We start from the raw sequence: 18,099 nt of genomic DNA, 5'->3' as shown, positions 1-18,099 counted from the left end.
CGAGTACACGACAAATATGACTGAGTATGCTCCGTATACTTTGCATATGTTTTTGCAAAGAGTGCAGCCTTTTTGCTTCATAATATTTGTCATGCAGGAGTGTGTCTTGGTGGGATTTTTGAGTTGAAAATCCAACATCATGAGCAGTAATAACTGAGACGTGAAGCAAAAACAGCAGATCATGTATTGATTGTTCGTGTTCCTTCGAGCGGAGGCTTAATCAATTCTCATGGCTGCCCCCTCATCTCCAGTTAAGCCTGTATCCTGCTATAGATTTAATGAGGCAGTAATGAAGTTATAGTCCCTCACCAGTCTAATGGACATCCGAATGCCACGAGGCGGAACTCGGTGGAACTTAAGAGTGCGGGGCGCCGAACATCCTGTGAGTGCAAAAGGATGTTTACAGCGCAACACAACATCTCTGCAGAGACAGTGGGAGTTGATAAGTACAGCCTGGACTCTGGCACCGGGTGAGAAGACGGCAGATGTTATGCACAGGCTGTTTTTCTGGGTAACTCTCGGCACGCTGGCAGATGTAATAGGTGATGTCAGCCTTTGTGCAAAGTGTACATGACTAACCACTTCAGTGAAAACACTCTGAGGTACTACAGATAATAGTGGACCACCCACAGTTTGCGCTGGTCTGTGGTTGGATTAAGTTGACCCAAACAGATCAATAATCAAGTGTCGTGCTTCTGTGGAGGTTGCTCTCTCAGCTTAGAAAATATTCATAAAGCATAGGATGTTCGGTTTGTTGTTTACAGGGTCGTGTGGATGGTTTATTCACCTGTTATCTGTGTGTTTGCTTGTTTAGCTACTAGATGAAGGACGAGGTTTTGCATCACATGCTAACTGAGATACACAAATCTGACTTCAGACAGGGAACAGCAGCAGAATGACTTTCACTCAGGATTTCAGGGTTTTGCTTTCAGGAAGCTGCAATCAGTAAAAGCAAAAGATACCTTCTCATTGGTGATGGATTTCAGCAGCCACTGGAGCCACCTTTTGTAACTTTATCTCTATTTTTCTGATAACAGATGCAGACAGGTGACAAATTAAAGCAAAAATCAGAACATTTCCAGTAGCTCCATCGTGCTGTGAAGGGCATTTAGCTGACGTGGTTTTGGGTCCACTTGTCTCCTCAGAGGGAGAAGTCACTGCTGATTTCTTCTTTATCCTATATTCAAACATTTCTGTTGCGATATCTTCAATAGCATGATCGTAACAGCTCTACACATGGGCAATTTGGGACTGACGTGTTAAACAGCGCTCACCACCAAAAGTCTGAAGATACCCAAGGCCTCCAAAGTAATTGAAGACAGCTTTAGTGCATTATAGCTGTACAGCGGTGAAATACAAAGCCTGGCTACCAATGTCATACATTGGAGGACAGGACTTCTTCTCTTAACTCTGTATTTTTTAGTTGCAGTGGTTTTGTATTTATGATTTTCACTACATTGTGAAAGATATGTTGCATATTTTGCAGCAGGCAGTTGTTCAATAAAACATTAGCATCCATCGTGGAAACAGTCAAGTAGGTGATGTTTTAATGCAGCTTTAAAGGTAAAATCTGTGATTCTGCTAGTTTCTTTTGCTCAGCTCGCCTCCTTTTCATGTCATTACATTAGAATCACATGCTCCATCTGTACGGGCAGATGAACTGTGAACTGGTTATACTGGCTCATCTCACTGCTTCCTGCATTTGAAACAAATATTGCCTTTTAGTATAAATTGCTGTTTTGAATTAGTTGCATGCTACACAAAAGGGTTGGTTTGGGACACACAGAATGAAAACCTCATTCCCTCGGCATCATTTGGTTTGAAAAAGGAAAGGCTATTTGAAGCACGGCTTCTGAGTTAATTGAAAACGACATAAGGTATTTAAGTCCGAGCGCTCCTCATCCCTCCATGGCATTCATTACCCGAGGTTTTATCATTCAAACAGAGCCTGGCTGGAGCTGATCGTGCGTCTTCAATACTTAACCCTAATCACTGTGAAGCTAAAGCATGTGTATTTTTTTTTTTTTTTTGCTTTCCATCATAAACAAGGTATTTATGGTGAAACTGAACAAAGTGTCATGCGGGAAATTCCCACCATGACAAATTGATTCCATTTAGAAGGGAGGGGTCAGGGCTTTTTCTTTACTACCACCTTTAAGATTAGTTAAATGGTATTGTTTCTCCACTTTAAACAAGCTCCGGCCTAAGAAAGGGAAAACGAGAAACAAACCACAATCGCTGTAGCCACAAGCAACTATTGGGAAAGCATTCTTTGACGTCTGTTCTGTGTTGCCATCTGACAAGATACATCCTCTGTATCACTGCTAATGTATGAAAAACAACCCTTGCCAAGAAACAGCTGGGGAACTTGGCAAGGCCCAGCGCAGTGTGTGTGTAGCCGTGTGCGAGTGTGTGCATGTGCATGTTTGCGTGTTTGCATGCATGCATGTGTGACAGAGCAGCTGATCTTTTCCTGGCTGTTTCTAATTTGCACATCACCATAATGTTTTACAATCCCAGTTTCAGTAAGCCCCTCCTCCTCCCTTCCTCTCCCCAGTGTAATGCTGCTTTAACTCTGAGCAGACTTCAGGAGACCTGGGAGAGTTAAGTGGGTCAAATCCCTCTCTGATGTACTGACGGATGGCCCCCTGCTTTGTCACTTCATTTATTTTTTAACACGTTCTTAGACTGTAGCGAATTTTTCTCAGTGTTTTGCGAACAAAACAGCGAATATTCAAGCTTTTTGCAGAGTTGAAGCTGCAACATTTTCATAATTTGTAGCAACAAAACTGTGTTAATATGTAGTATTTGGTGTGCTGTTTATTTTCAATTTAAAACAAGTTTTAAATCAGATGAGTATCTGTTTTAAAAGAGGTTCCCAGATTTCAGGAAGCACATGAGCCTATATATAGACATTTTTCCTGTTTAGAAGAGCAGCAGCTTTCTAGGTTTACTACTGATGCAACATCGCGATGTACACATGTGCAACAGTCACATCGCAGGTAGTGCAATGTGAAGGAAGGCAAATGAACATCAGGTTTGAACTGTTTTGCTGCTTGAAACTTGCACACACACTCATTTTCCATGACTAATCTACCAGAAAGGTCTATCAGATAGTTCATAACTTTCCCATAACTCCACACGAGGACAGCAAAATGAGCAGGACATAATCATTGAAAGGGAAGATTTGGTTGCAAAAAAAAATAAAAAAGCAAGCTCTGTTGTACTGAAATATTGTCGCTGCAAAAAGGGTGACATTGACCAGAGAACAGGTACTTTGTCGACAGCGTCTTACAACAGTGTCTGACTGTGGAGGGAAACACTGCAGCATCACTTCCACTTCTGTTTGCATTTCCAACTCAAACAGTTTCTGTTAGCAGACTCACATTCTGAGCGGTCACAGGCTGTACAAATTACATTTCATCATCAGTGATAGAAAATTAAAATGTGTGTGTTTACAGTGACATGCCCTGCTTCGTAAAAGTTCACCTTTTCTTCACATTTCCCTGTTCCAGTGTTGTTTTAGCCGTTTCATTCCACCAAATTTAATTAGACTTTAGATGCTGCAACTATAAGTGATGACCTAGTTCCTGAGGTATAAAAGACGTTATTAAATTTCACTTGTGAATGAGATGTAATCCACTCCTGCATGCCCTAAACCTCATTCTGGGTTCAGGTTCTCTCTCTGTCGCATCCATTCTGTGTCTTTTTGTTCCTCGGCTGCAAGCAATAAAAATGCTTGTAGTTTCACACTGAAAGCCACAACAGCCTAGTCTAATCCTTCATAGCAGGTATTCTAACAATGCTAACAACCTGTTTCTGGTTACTGTGGGTGCTGGGAGAAAACTCATGAACAGGATGCGAAAAATAACAGATGCAAAAGCAGCTAGAGCGATGGGTTAGTTGAACATTAGCTGTTTTAACTATCCAAAGCCACCTGAGCATCAGTAAAACCATCACTTTGCAAGGCAAATTTGTATAACCTCAGGGAGATGTTTCCATTTGAATTTTGTCTCATCTGCGATGCAGCAGCCTGACATGAAATTCCCAGTGGCCTGCCAGCTTTGCTCTAAGCAACCCTCTGGGATTCTGCTTTGATGACTCGGAAGCATCACCTTTAAAAGTAAAATGTGTAACACAGCCACTAACTCGTTTACAACTGCTGTCACGTTTCAGAATTTACGACGGGGTGCAAGGGGATGTGGCTTCCAAAACACACACTCTAAAAAGTCATTCAAGGGACCGATTCCCACCACTCAATTAAAAGTTTGTCAGTTGAACATAGTTAAAAATTTCTAGAGTGCACAGCAGCAGAAAGAATATAAGTCTAAGCGTAGCTGGACAGGACTTCTGCAGGGAAGTGGAATATCCTGGGGGTTGATGCAGTTTTGCTGGGGTGATTCCAGCTGCTTATTTTTTCAGCTGTGTCGTTTTTGGATCACACAGTTGAAACGTTACATCGTGGGAGCATTAAGTCCAAACTGACGTAACATGTAGAGCGATGGCATGCTATGTTGTCTGTAAATGGACAGTCGTATGGTACATGAGGATTGTTGGGATGATTACAGTAAGAGTCAGGATTACAACAGATCAGATCATGCCATGCATGCTGCCTGTTCTTGCTACTTTGGAGAAAGTTTCCGGTGACACAATCAACAGTTTCTGGTCTCTCACGTTAAAAGTATTTTGAACATGTAGGTCGTCGAGGCCAAGAATCGCTGACGTCATAGTTTTGGATTCGAGAAATAAGAACGGTCCAAAAACAGCTAACAAATAGAGAATCAAAATAGCCCAGAATGGCCTTGGAACCACATGTCCCAATAAAGGCCACTTTATTCCTCACTTTACTGTCAATATTTGCACATTAGGGATGCTAATGGTTATCAGTTTTTCTACCCTGCATTTTCTTGTAGTTCAAATGTCGACATGCACCTGTTAGTTCGGTTGAGCCAAAAATCTGTGGGTGTGTTGCAGATAAATCATTACATGTATGCTGTTCAGCCGAGGTTTCAGTGGTTCTTCTTGCCAGCTGAACTAACAGTCACAGCAAATACAGTAGTTCAAAACATCTACCGACATGGAGAGATAAGGAGTGTGTGACGTGGCCTGTGTAAGCAGATTTTATTTCTCCAATGATGGCTGTACTTAATTGTTTATTCTCCTTCTTCTTCTTCCAGATCTGCAGCTGGTAGATCTTCATCCAGCTCTGACATGGCTGAGGGGAAGCTGGATGGCTTTGGACAGAGTTGGATGGTGGCGCTTTTACTGCTGTGTAATCTAACAACGGTAGGACAGTCCACACACACACATATGCACGAGATAAACTGTTCTTTCATGTGTGGATGTATTACATGAAACTTTGTTGTGTCTGCAAGAGAAAACTTAGAAAGCACATTTATTCTTGCCAGTGTACAGTATCGAAACATCACAAATGCTGCCTCTACTATTTGGTTATTGCTTGATTTAACATTTTATTGTTTCAAAAAGCAACTTGCAGGTCGGTGACCTACATGAAATAATGTGTCGGGAAAAAAATATGTAGTGAGGATGTCACAAAAGGTCCAGCTTATCAATGAGAAATATGGACCCTAACAGTAGTTTTGGCTCTTGGAAATCCCGATTACTCACAAGGATTTGGGGATATTATGTCCATCATAAAGAAATGAATTTGTGATGCAAGAACAACCAGTAGAGAACTGCTAATGCTGCCCTCACATCACAGTACTGTAAAGTTAGCTATCATGCATTGGGAAATACTGGTGTAATGATACTTAATAAAAGTAATCTGTGAGGATCAGCTGCTCAGTCACGTGTCACTTGTCTAACATAAAGTGCCTTCATGGCGCACAACAATGCACGGTGTTGAAAAATCAGGAAATCCAATGGAAAAACTACCAAAGAAAGACCAACTTGACAAATTCCACAAGCTCAGACTCGCTACCACCTACTATTGCACAAAGCGCTTCCACAGTGTGACACATGAATGAATATAAGAGCAGTGTTTCATCTGAATTTCTTCCCTTTACTTGTGTAAACCATGTTTAAAAAAAAATGCCTCAGCTTTTCAAATGATCATCCCTTACCCACATATGTTTTGTAAGAAAAAAAAAATTCAACCCACATGTTGCTCTTTAAAGGAAGAAAAAGCTGCTTCGGTTTAGTATCTGCTGCTCGATGTCTGGTTGGCAACTTTTCTGCATAGATGTCATATTTTCCATGAAACCTTGCGTATGTCAAATTCCCTTTTCCAGCATTAGGTAGGATATGATGACTATTTTACCCGAATATTTCCTCACTGAATCCACATTCCTCAACCAAAAATGGGCTCAGACAGAACACTGACTTGGGATACTTGTGTTATTACTCATGTTTGGTTTTCTCGCCCTTTAATAAAATGTAACAGGAGTAGAATAGTAAAACCCCAAATATTAAAAAAAAAAAAAAAAAATTAAATCAAAGTTTTCTTTTTTTAAAAATAAGTTTAGGGTTTAAGGTCTTTAAACGTCTTCTTCAGCTACCACAGAGACCGTATTAAACACTATAACCTGTCCAATGCATCATTTACTTTTTCCAGGATGTCTCAGGAATATTATTGCCTGACTGAAAAGATTTATACACCTTGTCTTTCCTTTCTTGCAGTTTTTGGTGAAGGCAAGCATGGGGGTGAACGAAACCCATCAGCAACATCCAACCAATGTCTACCACGACATGGGACTCACAAGGAACAAGATAGTTACGGCACAGTTTGAGTGCTATCAAAAGATAATGAAGGACAATATCCACAGCAGACAAGGTAGCAGCGATGTTTCATCTTTCTGAACCTTCTGTACCAGTCTTGAAAGCACAGGAAATAAGCTTCAGACACAATTGGGAAGATTCTACCAGACGTTTTCTGTTCTGAGCAAAAAGCAAAATTTTAGTTGGAAAGTTTTTGAAGTGAAATCAAGTAAAGATTTTCTGACATTTCAGAACTCGTAGAATAAGTATGTAGTGACTGTTGGAGTCACAATGTAAAGAACAAAATGTCTGATACTCAAGTGTTCTGCTAGAAAGAACTGAAGCGATTAAAATAACAGTGCGGAAACACTGAACACTGACTCTTCTCTTTTGCATCATCCTGACTTTAAAGACTGACTGAATCATTTGGCTCGAACATTTCTCTTCGGTTTCAGAGCCCATGTGTAACCGAACCTGGGATGGCTGGCTGTGCTGGGATGACACCAGGGCTGGGGTTATATCCGAGCAGCACTGCCCGGACTACTTCCAGGATTTTGATCCTTCGGGTGAGCTTTGCATCTAGTAGTTGCCAAACACACTTGGTCCAGTTGCAAAAGTTTGACAGAATTGAAGCGATATCCTGAATTTTAGCCCCAAATGTGGGTCAAATCCTCACGTATAGTTCGCAAGCTTTTGCCTCAGAAAACCTCAGCTTGGCCGAACACAAACTGAGATCATCTGGTATCATCAAGGTTAAAGAACCACAGAAGGCATTATAAAACTAAACTCACAGGTTGAGTGGTACTCCCCGTGACAAATAAACTAACCTAATAAAAATCCCCTTTCATTTAGCTGGGCGAGGACCGGGCCCTGAGCTCAGGCACAACATACAAACCAATTACAACAAACAGCCATAAAAGCTTAGGGGTTCGTGCTTGTGAGAGGATAGACAGGAGCATTTATAATCTTTAAAGCGCCCGAAAAATGACAGAGTAAAGCTCTTTGTGTTTATGATGCAAGCTTTTCAGGACAATGTGCTTCCATGTGTGCAGTGGTGTAAATGCATTACAGCATTTCTCACGGATTCTGATGCAAATTTTTAGCGGAGCACATCCCTCAACAGGATAGTCAGTTGTATGATAGAGTGCAATCTTTGATGGCTGTTTTCAGTTTGTTTCGTGTATCATTGTGTTTATTTCTTTAATGTTTTTAACTTGGTGGAGCTTTGTGTAACAACCATTCACCTTTTTTTCAAAAACCACGGAGCCATTTACCTTCTACCTCCGTTACCTTAAAACCACCTGCCGAACATTGCAAAGGTCTTCTTAGTGATGCCAATAGTGTTCTGACCGATTGGGGCAATGGACCTCTGGGGGTGTCCTGTGATGCATGGCTCTGGGGTATGTTGGACTGTGGATGATCGATTAGATTGGGATTTGGGGAGTTTGGAGATCAGGTCAACACCTGGGGCTCCTTGTAGGGTTTCTTAGGTGAGCAGTTTCCCTGGTGTGATGAGGTACATTGTCCTGGTGAGGGAGGCTGCTGCTGTCAATGGTTTTAATGTATGAATGCCAAGAAGCAATCAAAGAATCAGGATATAGCGCTTCAAGGGTTTTCATATTCTGAAAGTTTTAGTAGCTTGCATGTTGTGCTGATCGTCTTCCTTTGTTTCCCTACAGAGATGGTCACAAAGATTTGCACTGATAGCGGTCATTGGTTTCTGCATCCTGAGAGCAATAGGACATGGACCAACTACACCCGCTGCAACGAGCACACCAATGAAGGCAGAGTGGTAGGTCACATGTCGTAAAATGGCGTTAATGCTTACACATATTTAAACAAATGAATCACGATTAGCGCTGTTGCACTTTTAGTACAAGTCTGGCCAGTTACTGTGTATTTACAAGAAGATAGTAAAAGGTCACTAATGTGCATGTCAATCCTAGTTCCGCCCCTTGGCCCTACACATCTGTTATGTGCACTGCTGCTTAGTGTAGGATGTCTCATTTCTGGGTGGGATCGGGGGTTGTGGTTATTTAGCCCTAAAACCACAGTGTGATGGGCTGCAGTCGGGTTGACAGTAAACTCTCATAAATACGCTCCACTAAAAAGTGTATCTAAGGGAAAATGTCATGCTTGCTTTGGCTGAAATGTATTAAATGATTCTGTAGCGGTGCTAAAATGTACAATTACAGTAATAGCATTGGTCCTCTGGAGATTATAATTATCCACAGCAAATGGAAAGAACCACATTGAGAGCATTTTAGTGGAAACATTAAGCTGAATGTTGATGCTATAATGATACGTTGTCTTACTACATGAGCAATCATTAGGAGACGGATAATCACACCAGACCACATAATCTAATTCCTGTCTCTTGTTTCCTTCCAGACCGCAATGAATCTCTTCTACTTAGCCCTCATCGGACATGGGCTGTCACTGACCTCCCTCTTCATCTCCCTCGGAATATTCTTCCATTTCAAGTGAGTCAGCGTCCCTTATCTCGCTTCACAGAGAGACGTTTCTTATTCTGGATTAGCAGCGCTGTGATGTAACGTCACCTTTCTCTCCTCGCAGGAGTTTGAGCTGCCAAAGGATCACGCTTCACAAAAACCTCTTCTTCTCTTTTGTTCTCAACTCTGTGATCACCATCATTTTTCTGACTGCAGTGGCAAACAACCAGGAACTGGTGCAGCGGAATCCAGTGAGTCTGATCTGCTGTCATTCATTTTAATTCGTTTTTTTAAAATCCTATCACAGATTTCGCTTTATTTCATTTGCTCAATTCTTTAGTGGAAGTATTTTAACCCTATGAGCCCCAAGCAGCTTCTAAACCCGTCTAGAGAACTTAAAAATGTCTTCTGTGCAGTATGACGACGTTATAATGCTGTAAATCCTAAAAAAAAAAATAAAACAGCTGCGTTCAACGTGTACAACATTTTTCCCACATGTGTCACCAACACTGGGGAAATTACTAAGCATGTACCGGAAATTTTAGTCATTACTTTTTAAAATGTGTTTAAGAGCACATCACAAATGATTAGTAGAAGTAGTAGCTGGACAACCAAATGGAAATCCAATGTTTCTTTCAGTTTTTACAGTCTGTGGCTCTGATAAATGGTGCAATTTTGGTCATCTTTTTTTCTAAAGAGAACATGTTATATTTTTTTTTAAACCCACTGGCAGGTTTTTTGGTTCAGAGGAATAAAGAGCACATCAGTGAAGATGCTGCTCTAGTATTGTACTGTTGGGTACAGCCTGCCTCCACATTTATTATGTGCATGTTTTTCTTCCCCAGACAAGCTGCAAAGTGTCCCAGTTTATTCATCTGTACCTGTTTGGCTGTAATTACTTCTGGATGCTGTGTGAGGGAATATATCTGCACACTCTCATCGTGGTGGCCGTGTTCGCGGAGAAGCAGCACCTCATGTGGTATTATCTCCTCGGCTGGGGTACGTATGACGAATAACGAAATGAACCCATTTATAGCTGCCATCTTTTGTTTAACTGGCTTAATTTTTTTTTGCAGGCTTTCCTCTCATTCCAGCGTCCATACACGCCATTGCTCGGAGTTACTACTACAACGACAAGTAAGGAAACGCTACAATCTATCCGTAGCTGTGATACTGAAAAGCAGATAAGACGAATATACTGTGTAAATATGGTTCATGGAGTCCAACGTTATGCGCTGCTTGTTTATTTGCATCTTGCACAGTTCAACAAAGCATTAAATCTCCCTTATAGCTTCTCTCCACTGAACTGTTGCAAATTGCGAATTAATTTCTCTGCATGATGGGTCAGCTGTCATGCGACGCATTAATACTGTTGTGTCAACCTTTTCCTTCTCCATTGTAGCTGTTGGATCAGCTCCAAAACGTCGCTACTCTACATCATCCACGGGCCCATCTGCGCAGCTCTCCTGGTAAGACGGCTCACTCTTGTTTCCTGATACCAATCAGCAACAATGAAGTTAATCTTAACATGTCTATTTGCTAAAATAAACCCACTGATTTGTTCCATGTTTCTCTTGGTGCACTGTTTTTATTGCACAATGAGCACAATAAGCTGCTTTTGTCCTCTTCCGAGTGCGCTCTGCGGGGGGGCCTGTAAGCAGGACACAGCTTCGTAGCATGCATAATTGTGTTTGTCTTGTGAAATCAATGCATCTGCCCCTCTGAGGATCCACCCACTGGTCCCCAGGCCTGTGTTGTTTTCTAGGAATTCACCTAATCAGCACAGTGGGGCATGCTTCACAGAAAACTGGTCCCTTAGGGCTCTCGCAGCACTAAATGTTCAGCCTCAGACAGCCTTTACAATGTCTTGCACAGGTTTCAAGCCCCAAAGAAAAGGTTTTGCTAGTATTTCGGTAATCATGGACTTGGAGTTGAAGAACTGAATTATGGGGCAATTAACTTAAAAAGTGTATCAGTGTCATCAGAGCGAACAGACATAAGAAAAAAAAAGAGGGAATTGAACAAGCCAATGCCTTATCTTCTAAATAAATATGACACACTCAAACAAATGGCATAAAAGTGACATTTCGTTGTCATTTTCATAATTTAAATGAATTAAAACTTGAATCAGTCACATTGAAAACTTACATAAAATTAGGATCAAGGGTTCCAGATTAGGTGGCAGTAATTATTGTCCAAATACTAAACCCCATTCTGTTCTTTATACCTTGAATACTTGTAATACTGACTGACTGACGTCCTCTCCCGTTAGGTCAATTTGTTCTTTCTGCTAAACATCGTGCGAGTCCTCATCACCAAGCTGAAGGTGACCCATCAAGCGGAGTCGAGTCTCTACATGAAAGCAGTGAGAGCCACCCTCATCCTGGTGCCTCTCCTGGGAATTCAGTACGTCCTGCTTCCCTACAAGCCGGAGGGACGGGTTTCCTCAGAAATATACGACTACATCATGCACATACTCATGCACTACCAGGTGAGACGGCGGTCAGCGTGACAGCGGTGTTTTGTCCGGTCGAGATGCTACTGAGTGATCATCTTCCTAAAACATTTCCACTGGCATGTCGTGTAAATGCTTGTGTATTTTTAGAATGGTATTCAAAGGTTACTGCCTGTCGCATGCGCTGCTAAGTCCTGTTGTCTTTGTTACATGTGTATAATTCATCATGAAACTTGGTGGCATTTATTTTTACAAAAGCGACCCCTTGCATCGACTTTAACCTTCTTATTTTTGTAGCTTTTAGCAAAAGCCAAACATTCCCATCAGCCTCGGATGGTGTTTATGTTGTAGGCCGGGCAAAGAACAGCAGGAAGGAAGGCATGAATTATCCGGGCTGAAAGGGGCTGAAATGAGCTGGATGTTGACGAGGTGTTATCTGATCATCCTGAGCTGGCCCAGCGTGGGCAGTGCAGAGAAAATGTCTTGAGCAACAGGCTGAAGCTCAAAATGCGTTCAGTTTGACCTCTCAGCTTCTCCCCTTCGTAGCACTTTGGCCCTACAGATGTTGTCTACAAACAGCTTGCTTAAGACCATTCCCTCATATGTGTCATTTAACTTTGGTTTCCTTTTCCATTCCAGGGTCTACTTGTGGCCACCATCTTCTGCTTTTTCAATGGAGAAGTAAGACGGGGTTATGCCCTTTTTGTTATGCCTTTCAGACATGCATGCACACATACGCGCTCTATTTCATACTTCCTCTTTGTGATCAGCCCAGACAACATCTTCTCACGGAGGACTATTCTGTTTGGCAAACAGCCACGGGTTGTAAACTGATTAGGCAGGTGATTGATCTGCGCAGCTTGTTTTTGCTTGAAGTGAATGCCTTACAAGATCCGCTTAATAACTCCCCTTTGATCCGGGAATAAAGGAAGCTAGCACATAGTGAAGCATTTACGGCTATCTGATATAATTTGCTGCCAAAGTGTGTCCTGATTCCGAGCTCATTATGGGCTCAAAGACACGGTGACATCATTACGTCTTAACAACAGGAACAGCGGCTCAGGAAATGGATGTGTACAGATCCTTGATCACGAAGCGTTTTAGAGAGAATTTAAAGAGACCACGAGAAGTCCAAAAGCTTGATAAAAGATTTGATACAGTTTAAAGAAGGGTAATATTTTCGGAAACACATCCAATGTCTTTCCAGGAGTCACAGGAGAAGATCACAATGATTCCTTTGCAGCCCCGTTAACATGCAAACTGTCTTTCCTCTGATTAGGTTCAAGCAGTTCTAAGGCGACACTGGAACCAGTATCAAATCCAGTTCGGCAGCAGCGTAGGAAACCACTCGGACGCCCTGCGCTCAGCCTCCTACACAGCTTCCTCCATCACCGAGGTGCAGGGCTGCTACAGCATCGACGGTCACACAGAACACATGAACGGCAAGGGCTGCCATGACGCAGACGCCTCCATCTTAAAGTCAGACAGCCCCTTCGCCTGACACCGACACTCCCCTCGAACTCTACCCGTCCCACCACCACCCTTAAAACCCGCAGCATGCTTGGAGCTCCGGGGAAACCTGCCTCTTCCTGTAGATACAATGTCAGAAGATGTGAGTGAGGAAAAGGACTGCACACCCAACGGCTCTCGCACACCCGAGGAAATGACGGCACCTCCATCACAACCAACACGGGCCCTTTAACAGGACTATAAAGTGATACAGCTAAACCCCGCGCTGTGTTTTTGTCTACAATTTGCCACAGAACTGCTCCACTTGGACGAAGACGCATTCTGATAATCACAATACTGTCTGCCTGACAAAAATCATTTTTAAATGGATAAATACTGACTGCCTGATTATTCTGTTTGGGGGTCACGTCGTGCACAAAAAGCCTTTGGTTACACTGTAAATTCTTTTGACACGGTTAGTGCCAAACCAAGAAAATATTGCCTGCCTCATTTAGTTTTTATTTTCAACAAAGAGTCGGAACAGAGATAGGATGTCCAACAGGTGCATAATAATATATTACAGCTATATATTATATCTTTCATATGTTAAACTTAATTTATCTAATCATATTCGTGTTTATTAAATGAAAACAGAATAAATACCGTGCAGTATTTATTAGCGTTGACATGCTACAGTTTCTTCGAAGTTAGTCATTTAAATACTGATATGACTTGTTCCAGCGACACATAAGCTTTCTGAGCTTTTCTCGTTTGTTTCCGTGTTTATGCTAGCATAGTTTATTTACAGTCACATCCTTAGCTTCACACCTAGACATGTAGAGATTTTGTCATGCTGACGTTTGAGCATGTTCAAGTGATCCTTACCGACATGTGCATCTGTTAATGGTAGCTTGTAATGTAACTTGTTATGACCACAGAGAAGCCATCATGATATTATACGTACTCCAGTATCTGCTCAGTACACTTGAATGTAACAGTTTAAAGACCCGGCTATGTTGAACATAAACGCATCACATTCCCTTTCACTGCTGTCTTTACCCAACCTGTACCCTTCATTAGATACACAGAGATGTTAGGTGTTCAGATCTAAAACAGCACAGTGTTACAAAATGCAGAGCTTTGTGTGAGCGAGGGCCGAGTGTTGTTTCATAGATGAGGTGTAGTCCATGGAATCAGTCATGTGTGCATCCGTTTGAAGGTTCTGTCTGCAACCTCTTCAGAACCATTATGTGTCACGAGAGCACCAGCGTCTCAGACCAAAACAAACAGGCACCGATCACTTTGATTGTGAACACGACAAAAACTACTCCGGCCACAATCATGAGCTGTAACATGCATTGAAAGCCAGCGGGTATCACCTTGAGTAAGGGCGCGGCTACACGCTTGACCGTTCTTTGCTTTTCCAATCCAGTGAGGGAGGTCACTGTCAGCCTGGTGGGCCGACAGTTTCAAAGGGAGGGACTCACTTGCATGTGCAGCTTGACCGATGGTCAAAATGGAGAACTTAGATGACAACACACACGGAGGGCGTGAACCTTCACTCTCTGCTGACGCCATCGCTCCACTATATCTTGACACAGCAGATAGTCGTTTGCTGCTATCTGAATGTTAAATGTTTACTATTGCTTAACATCTTCAACTACATTTAAACACAATACATGTAATAATACCTTCTGTTCGTACAGGCATTTAATCCACTGTAGTACAACTCACTGTTAGAAATGGGGGACGGTTCTTGTTCAGTGCCAATATTTAGTCAAAGCTAATATAATTCGCCAAATCAAGTAAGTATCCTCATGCCAGCTAGCCAGTGCTTTTTCAGGGAAGACACAATTTTCTAAAATGTTTTTAACTTTGGGAAGGACCCATCTTGTTCAGTGACAGCTGAAGACTCATATCGGCTTGATCGCTTTTGCAGATCGTTTTTCAGAATAGTCTTACTACTAAAGGAGGCCAGTATGGAGGGTTGGTTACAGGCACAGCATTTTTAGTTTGAGGTTGGAAAAGTTAGTGCATTAATAAAGGTGCAAAAAAAAAAGGGGGCTTAATCGAGATGTATATCCGGCGTATGACCTAAACATCCACTAAACTTTAGTTACACTGAAGAGATGAAAAATGGCAGCAGAGCAAAAACATGAAATCTGTGTGAAGCAATGAGGAAAATATTATATTTCTATTATCACATGGGAAAGATGACACATTTTGTACGTCAGTTTCACTTTTGATATCATATCTGTTTGTTTAGGGTCTGACTGACGCTCTCTCAGTTGCTTTGATTTCGTTGTGCCCTCGTCTTCTGCAGTGATGCTCGACTAGAGAACCTCCACCTTCTTATCAGAGAACCAAGTCCAGCGAGTTGCATTACAGTAGTGGATGGATATGCATGCATTAATTCACCCTTTTTTCTGTTCTTTTTTTTGGAAAATTTCATTTAAAATGTGCTACATTTGGATCGGACTGCTCAGCTTAAGGGGACAAATGTTTTTATTTTCTGTCTGAGCCTGAGGTAAGGAGTGCATTCTACATGATGCTGCTGTATTGTGGCATAAGTTAGATTTGAATTTTGTAAAGGAATACCCAGTGTTTTATTTGCCACAGCCCTCCGGTTTCGCAGTAGTGTGATGTCAGTCTGTACACAGCCTTAATCAGAAGTACATGATGCGATTTTCACATCTCACATAAACCTGGGCAAAAAATAAACAGATAATAAAATGTTAATTAAAAAGCATTTAGCTCATCAGGATGTTCCAGACCTGGTCAATTATTAGTGCACTTTTTTTTTGGTCACTTTCCTCTCATTCAAGCCCAGAACTTTTATGTTTTTTTCTTTTTTTTTTGTTTGTTTCTTCGTTTTTTGTAGCCTTTTTAACACGTTGTCCATAATGCTGGGAACATGAGTCACTATCGGTTGATGTAAATATTTTTTGTAAATCTAACATTTCTGCAGAGGACAAGTTGAACGTGTGAGTGCGTGTGTGCATGGTTTATATGAACAGTATTTATGAGTATATTATACTCAGAAGCATTCAACCACTACTTCTTTTTTTTTTTTTTTTTTTAAAGGGATGGCCGGGGTTACTAACGGGGAACTCCCAACATGCTACTGTATGTGTCTGCCCTGATTTCTTGTCCTTATTAAATTCTGCCACTTTCTAATTAGACTGTATTTTAAAGCACAGAAACGATCTGAGATGTGAAGATTCACAGTCAACCTTCCACAGGGCATGTTGTATCGATTCAGAGTGTTTAAAACAAAAATGTACCTTCAATTTGCCTCAATTTTTTAATGTGTATTGTTTATTTTCTTCTGGATACAGTATCTCTGAGTGTACGGTGGATAATCTGTTAATTTTAACATACATGGTCCAACAAAATCATCTCCCAACAAATTGTTAAAACGACATTTATATTGCCGGCTACTTGTTTATCTTTGATACCATTTGAATGTCTCCATGTTCAGTCTTCAACGCAACTGTGACGACTTAAAGCACTTGATTCTACACGGAACGTGAAAAGTGGCCTCTTTTTGAGAAACGTTATTTTCACTTATAGCCAATATTTAAGACAAAGGGTTCATTTCAAGACACGCAAATATATTCACAGCATTAAAACACGTTGTGTGAGATCAGGCTGCAGTATCACACACACCGTCATTATCTGCAGGACAGTTTCTCCGTTTAAACATTAACTACACAACCTACATTTATGGCTTTCACTGCTTTAAGTGATTAATGTACAACGACAGAATTATAAAGTCTTCATAAAGTCATTTATCGTGTAGTGACGCATCATAATCATTTACGGAGCCACAATCGTTTCTTCAGAATTGTGGAAAAGCCAGAGGCTTTTGGCACATGTAGTAAATCCTGTGTATCATTTAAGTTGTGTATTTATGTGTGAAATGTTTTCATATGACTCTCCAAAGGGTTTGTGAAGTCCCCAGTGACACTTTGGTAAAAAATGTTGTAAAGTATGACAAAAGCATTGAGGACAATGTCTGTAGTTTTTGTTTATACTGTACTGTATCTAACTTTGGTAGTCTTGACACGTTGACTCCACACTGCTGTTTGAATGTAAATGGTTTTGTTTTATTCTCTGGATGTGAAGAACATATATATATATATATATATATTATATTTACATACTATGTCTCTTTTTTTATGACTTCACAGACAATGTTGCTATCTTGTGTGTGTCTGCATACTAATACAGAATAGCACAGCACTCGCCCTCAGCTGCTCTTCTTTTTTTTCCCCCATTTTCTGTTTTTTTTCTTTGCATTTCGTGCTAACGCTGGTCCAGCCCAAGTATGTTGAAATTTCAAGCGCAGCAAACATTTACAAGCGCTCCATGTTTGAAGAGTGTTTTTCAGGAATGATTTCACTGCATTCACGATGGAGATACACAACTGCTTTATATGTCAGCACCACACCCATGCTAAACGTTCTAGTAAATGAAAAGCACAACTCAAAATTTCACTTCAAAAGCGCCAGTGCAGACGGTTTTTCTGCACGGTTCAGTTAAGGCCTCGCACACCTTCATCAACTACCATGCAAGCGAACTCATTTGTGTTTTCGGTATATCATTCGTTCCACTTACTGTATGTTATATTTATGAGTTCAGTGTCAAAGTCGCGCCTGCCAAAAGAACACGGTGTAACTGAATTGTGCAGCTGATTTGACACCTCTGTGGCTCCGTAGTGAGCCGATGTAATGAGAAACATCTGCCACGTTGGCAGAGTCCCCACAGTAACCATCAAAAACAACAAACAAGCTCGGGTTTTTTTTTTTTTTATGGTATTCTCATCGCTTTTGCTGTGTTGAGAAAAGAGCATACAGTTTAAGATAATGAGGGATTAGGACTGACACCATATTAACACAAATTATGCAATCCAACCCTTGGGAGCAAAACATTTACAGGTTACCAAGAGAAGAAATAGTCAGAGAAACAGCTCACTTTAAGTGTAGCGTATACAGTAAATATAATAAATGACTAGTCAGCTGG

General features: G+C 41.2%; 1 protein-coding gene across 1 annotated transcript; it reads left to right on the top strand.

Annotated features, from left to right (window-relative positions):
- The first annotated feature begins 5,155 nt into the window (after window positions 1–5,155).
- Window positions 5,156–17,319, top strand: calcrla (calcitonin receptor-like a). The gene is made up of 12 exons (XM_008304186.1): window positions 5,156–5,286; window positions 6,640–6,793; window positions 7,173–7,283; window positions 8,397–8,509; window positions 9,109–9,200; window positions 9,295–9,421; window positions 10,016–10,169; window positions 10,247–10,307; window positions 10,573–10,639; window positions 11,443–11,661; window positions 12,265–12,306; window positions 12,905–17,319. Exons 1-12 carry the CDS (start codon window positions 5,212–5,214, stop codon window positions 13,124–13,126), a joined length of 1,437 nt encoding a protein of 478 aa, XP_008302408.1. The 5' UTR covers window positions 5,156–5,211; the 3' UTR covers window positions 13,127–17,319.
- The last annotated feature ends 780 nt before the right edge of the window (window positions 17,320–18,099 follow it).

Source organism: Stegastes partitus, unplaced genomic scaffold (genome assembly GCF_000690725.1).
Source record: "Stegastes partitus isolate 25-593 unplaced genomic scaffold, Stegastes_partitus-1.0.2 Scaffold2156, whole genome shotgun sequence".
NCBI classification, from domain to species: Eukaryota; Metazoa; Chordata; class Actinopteri; family Pomacentridae; genus Stegastes; species Stegastes partitus.
The sequence above is the reverse complement of the archived record's forward strand: the minus strand, read 5'-3'. Positions and strand labels throughout refer to the sequence as shown.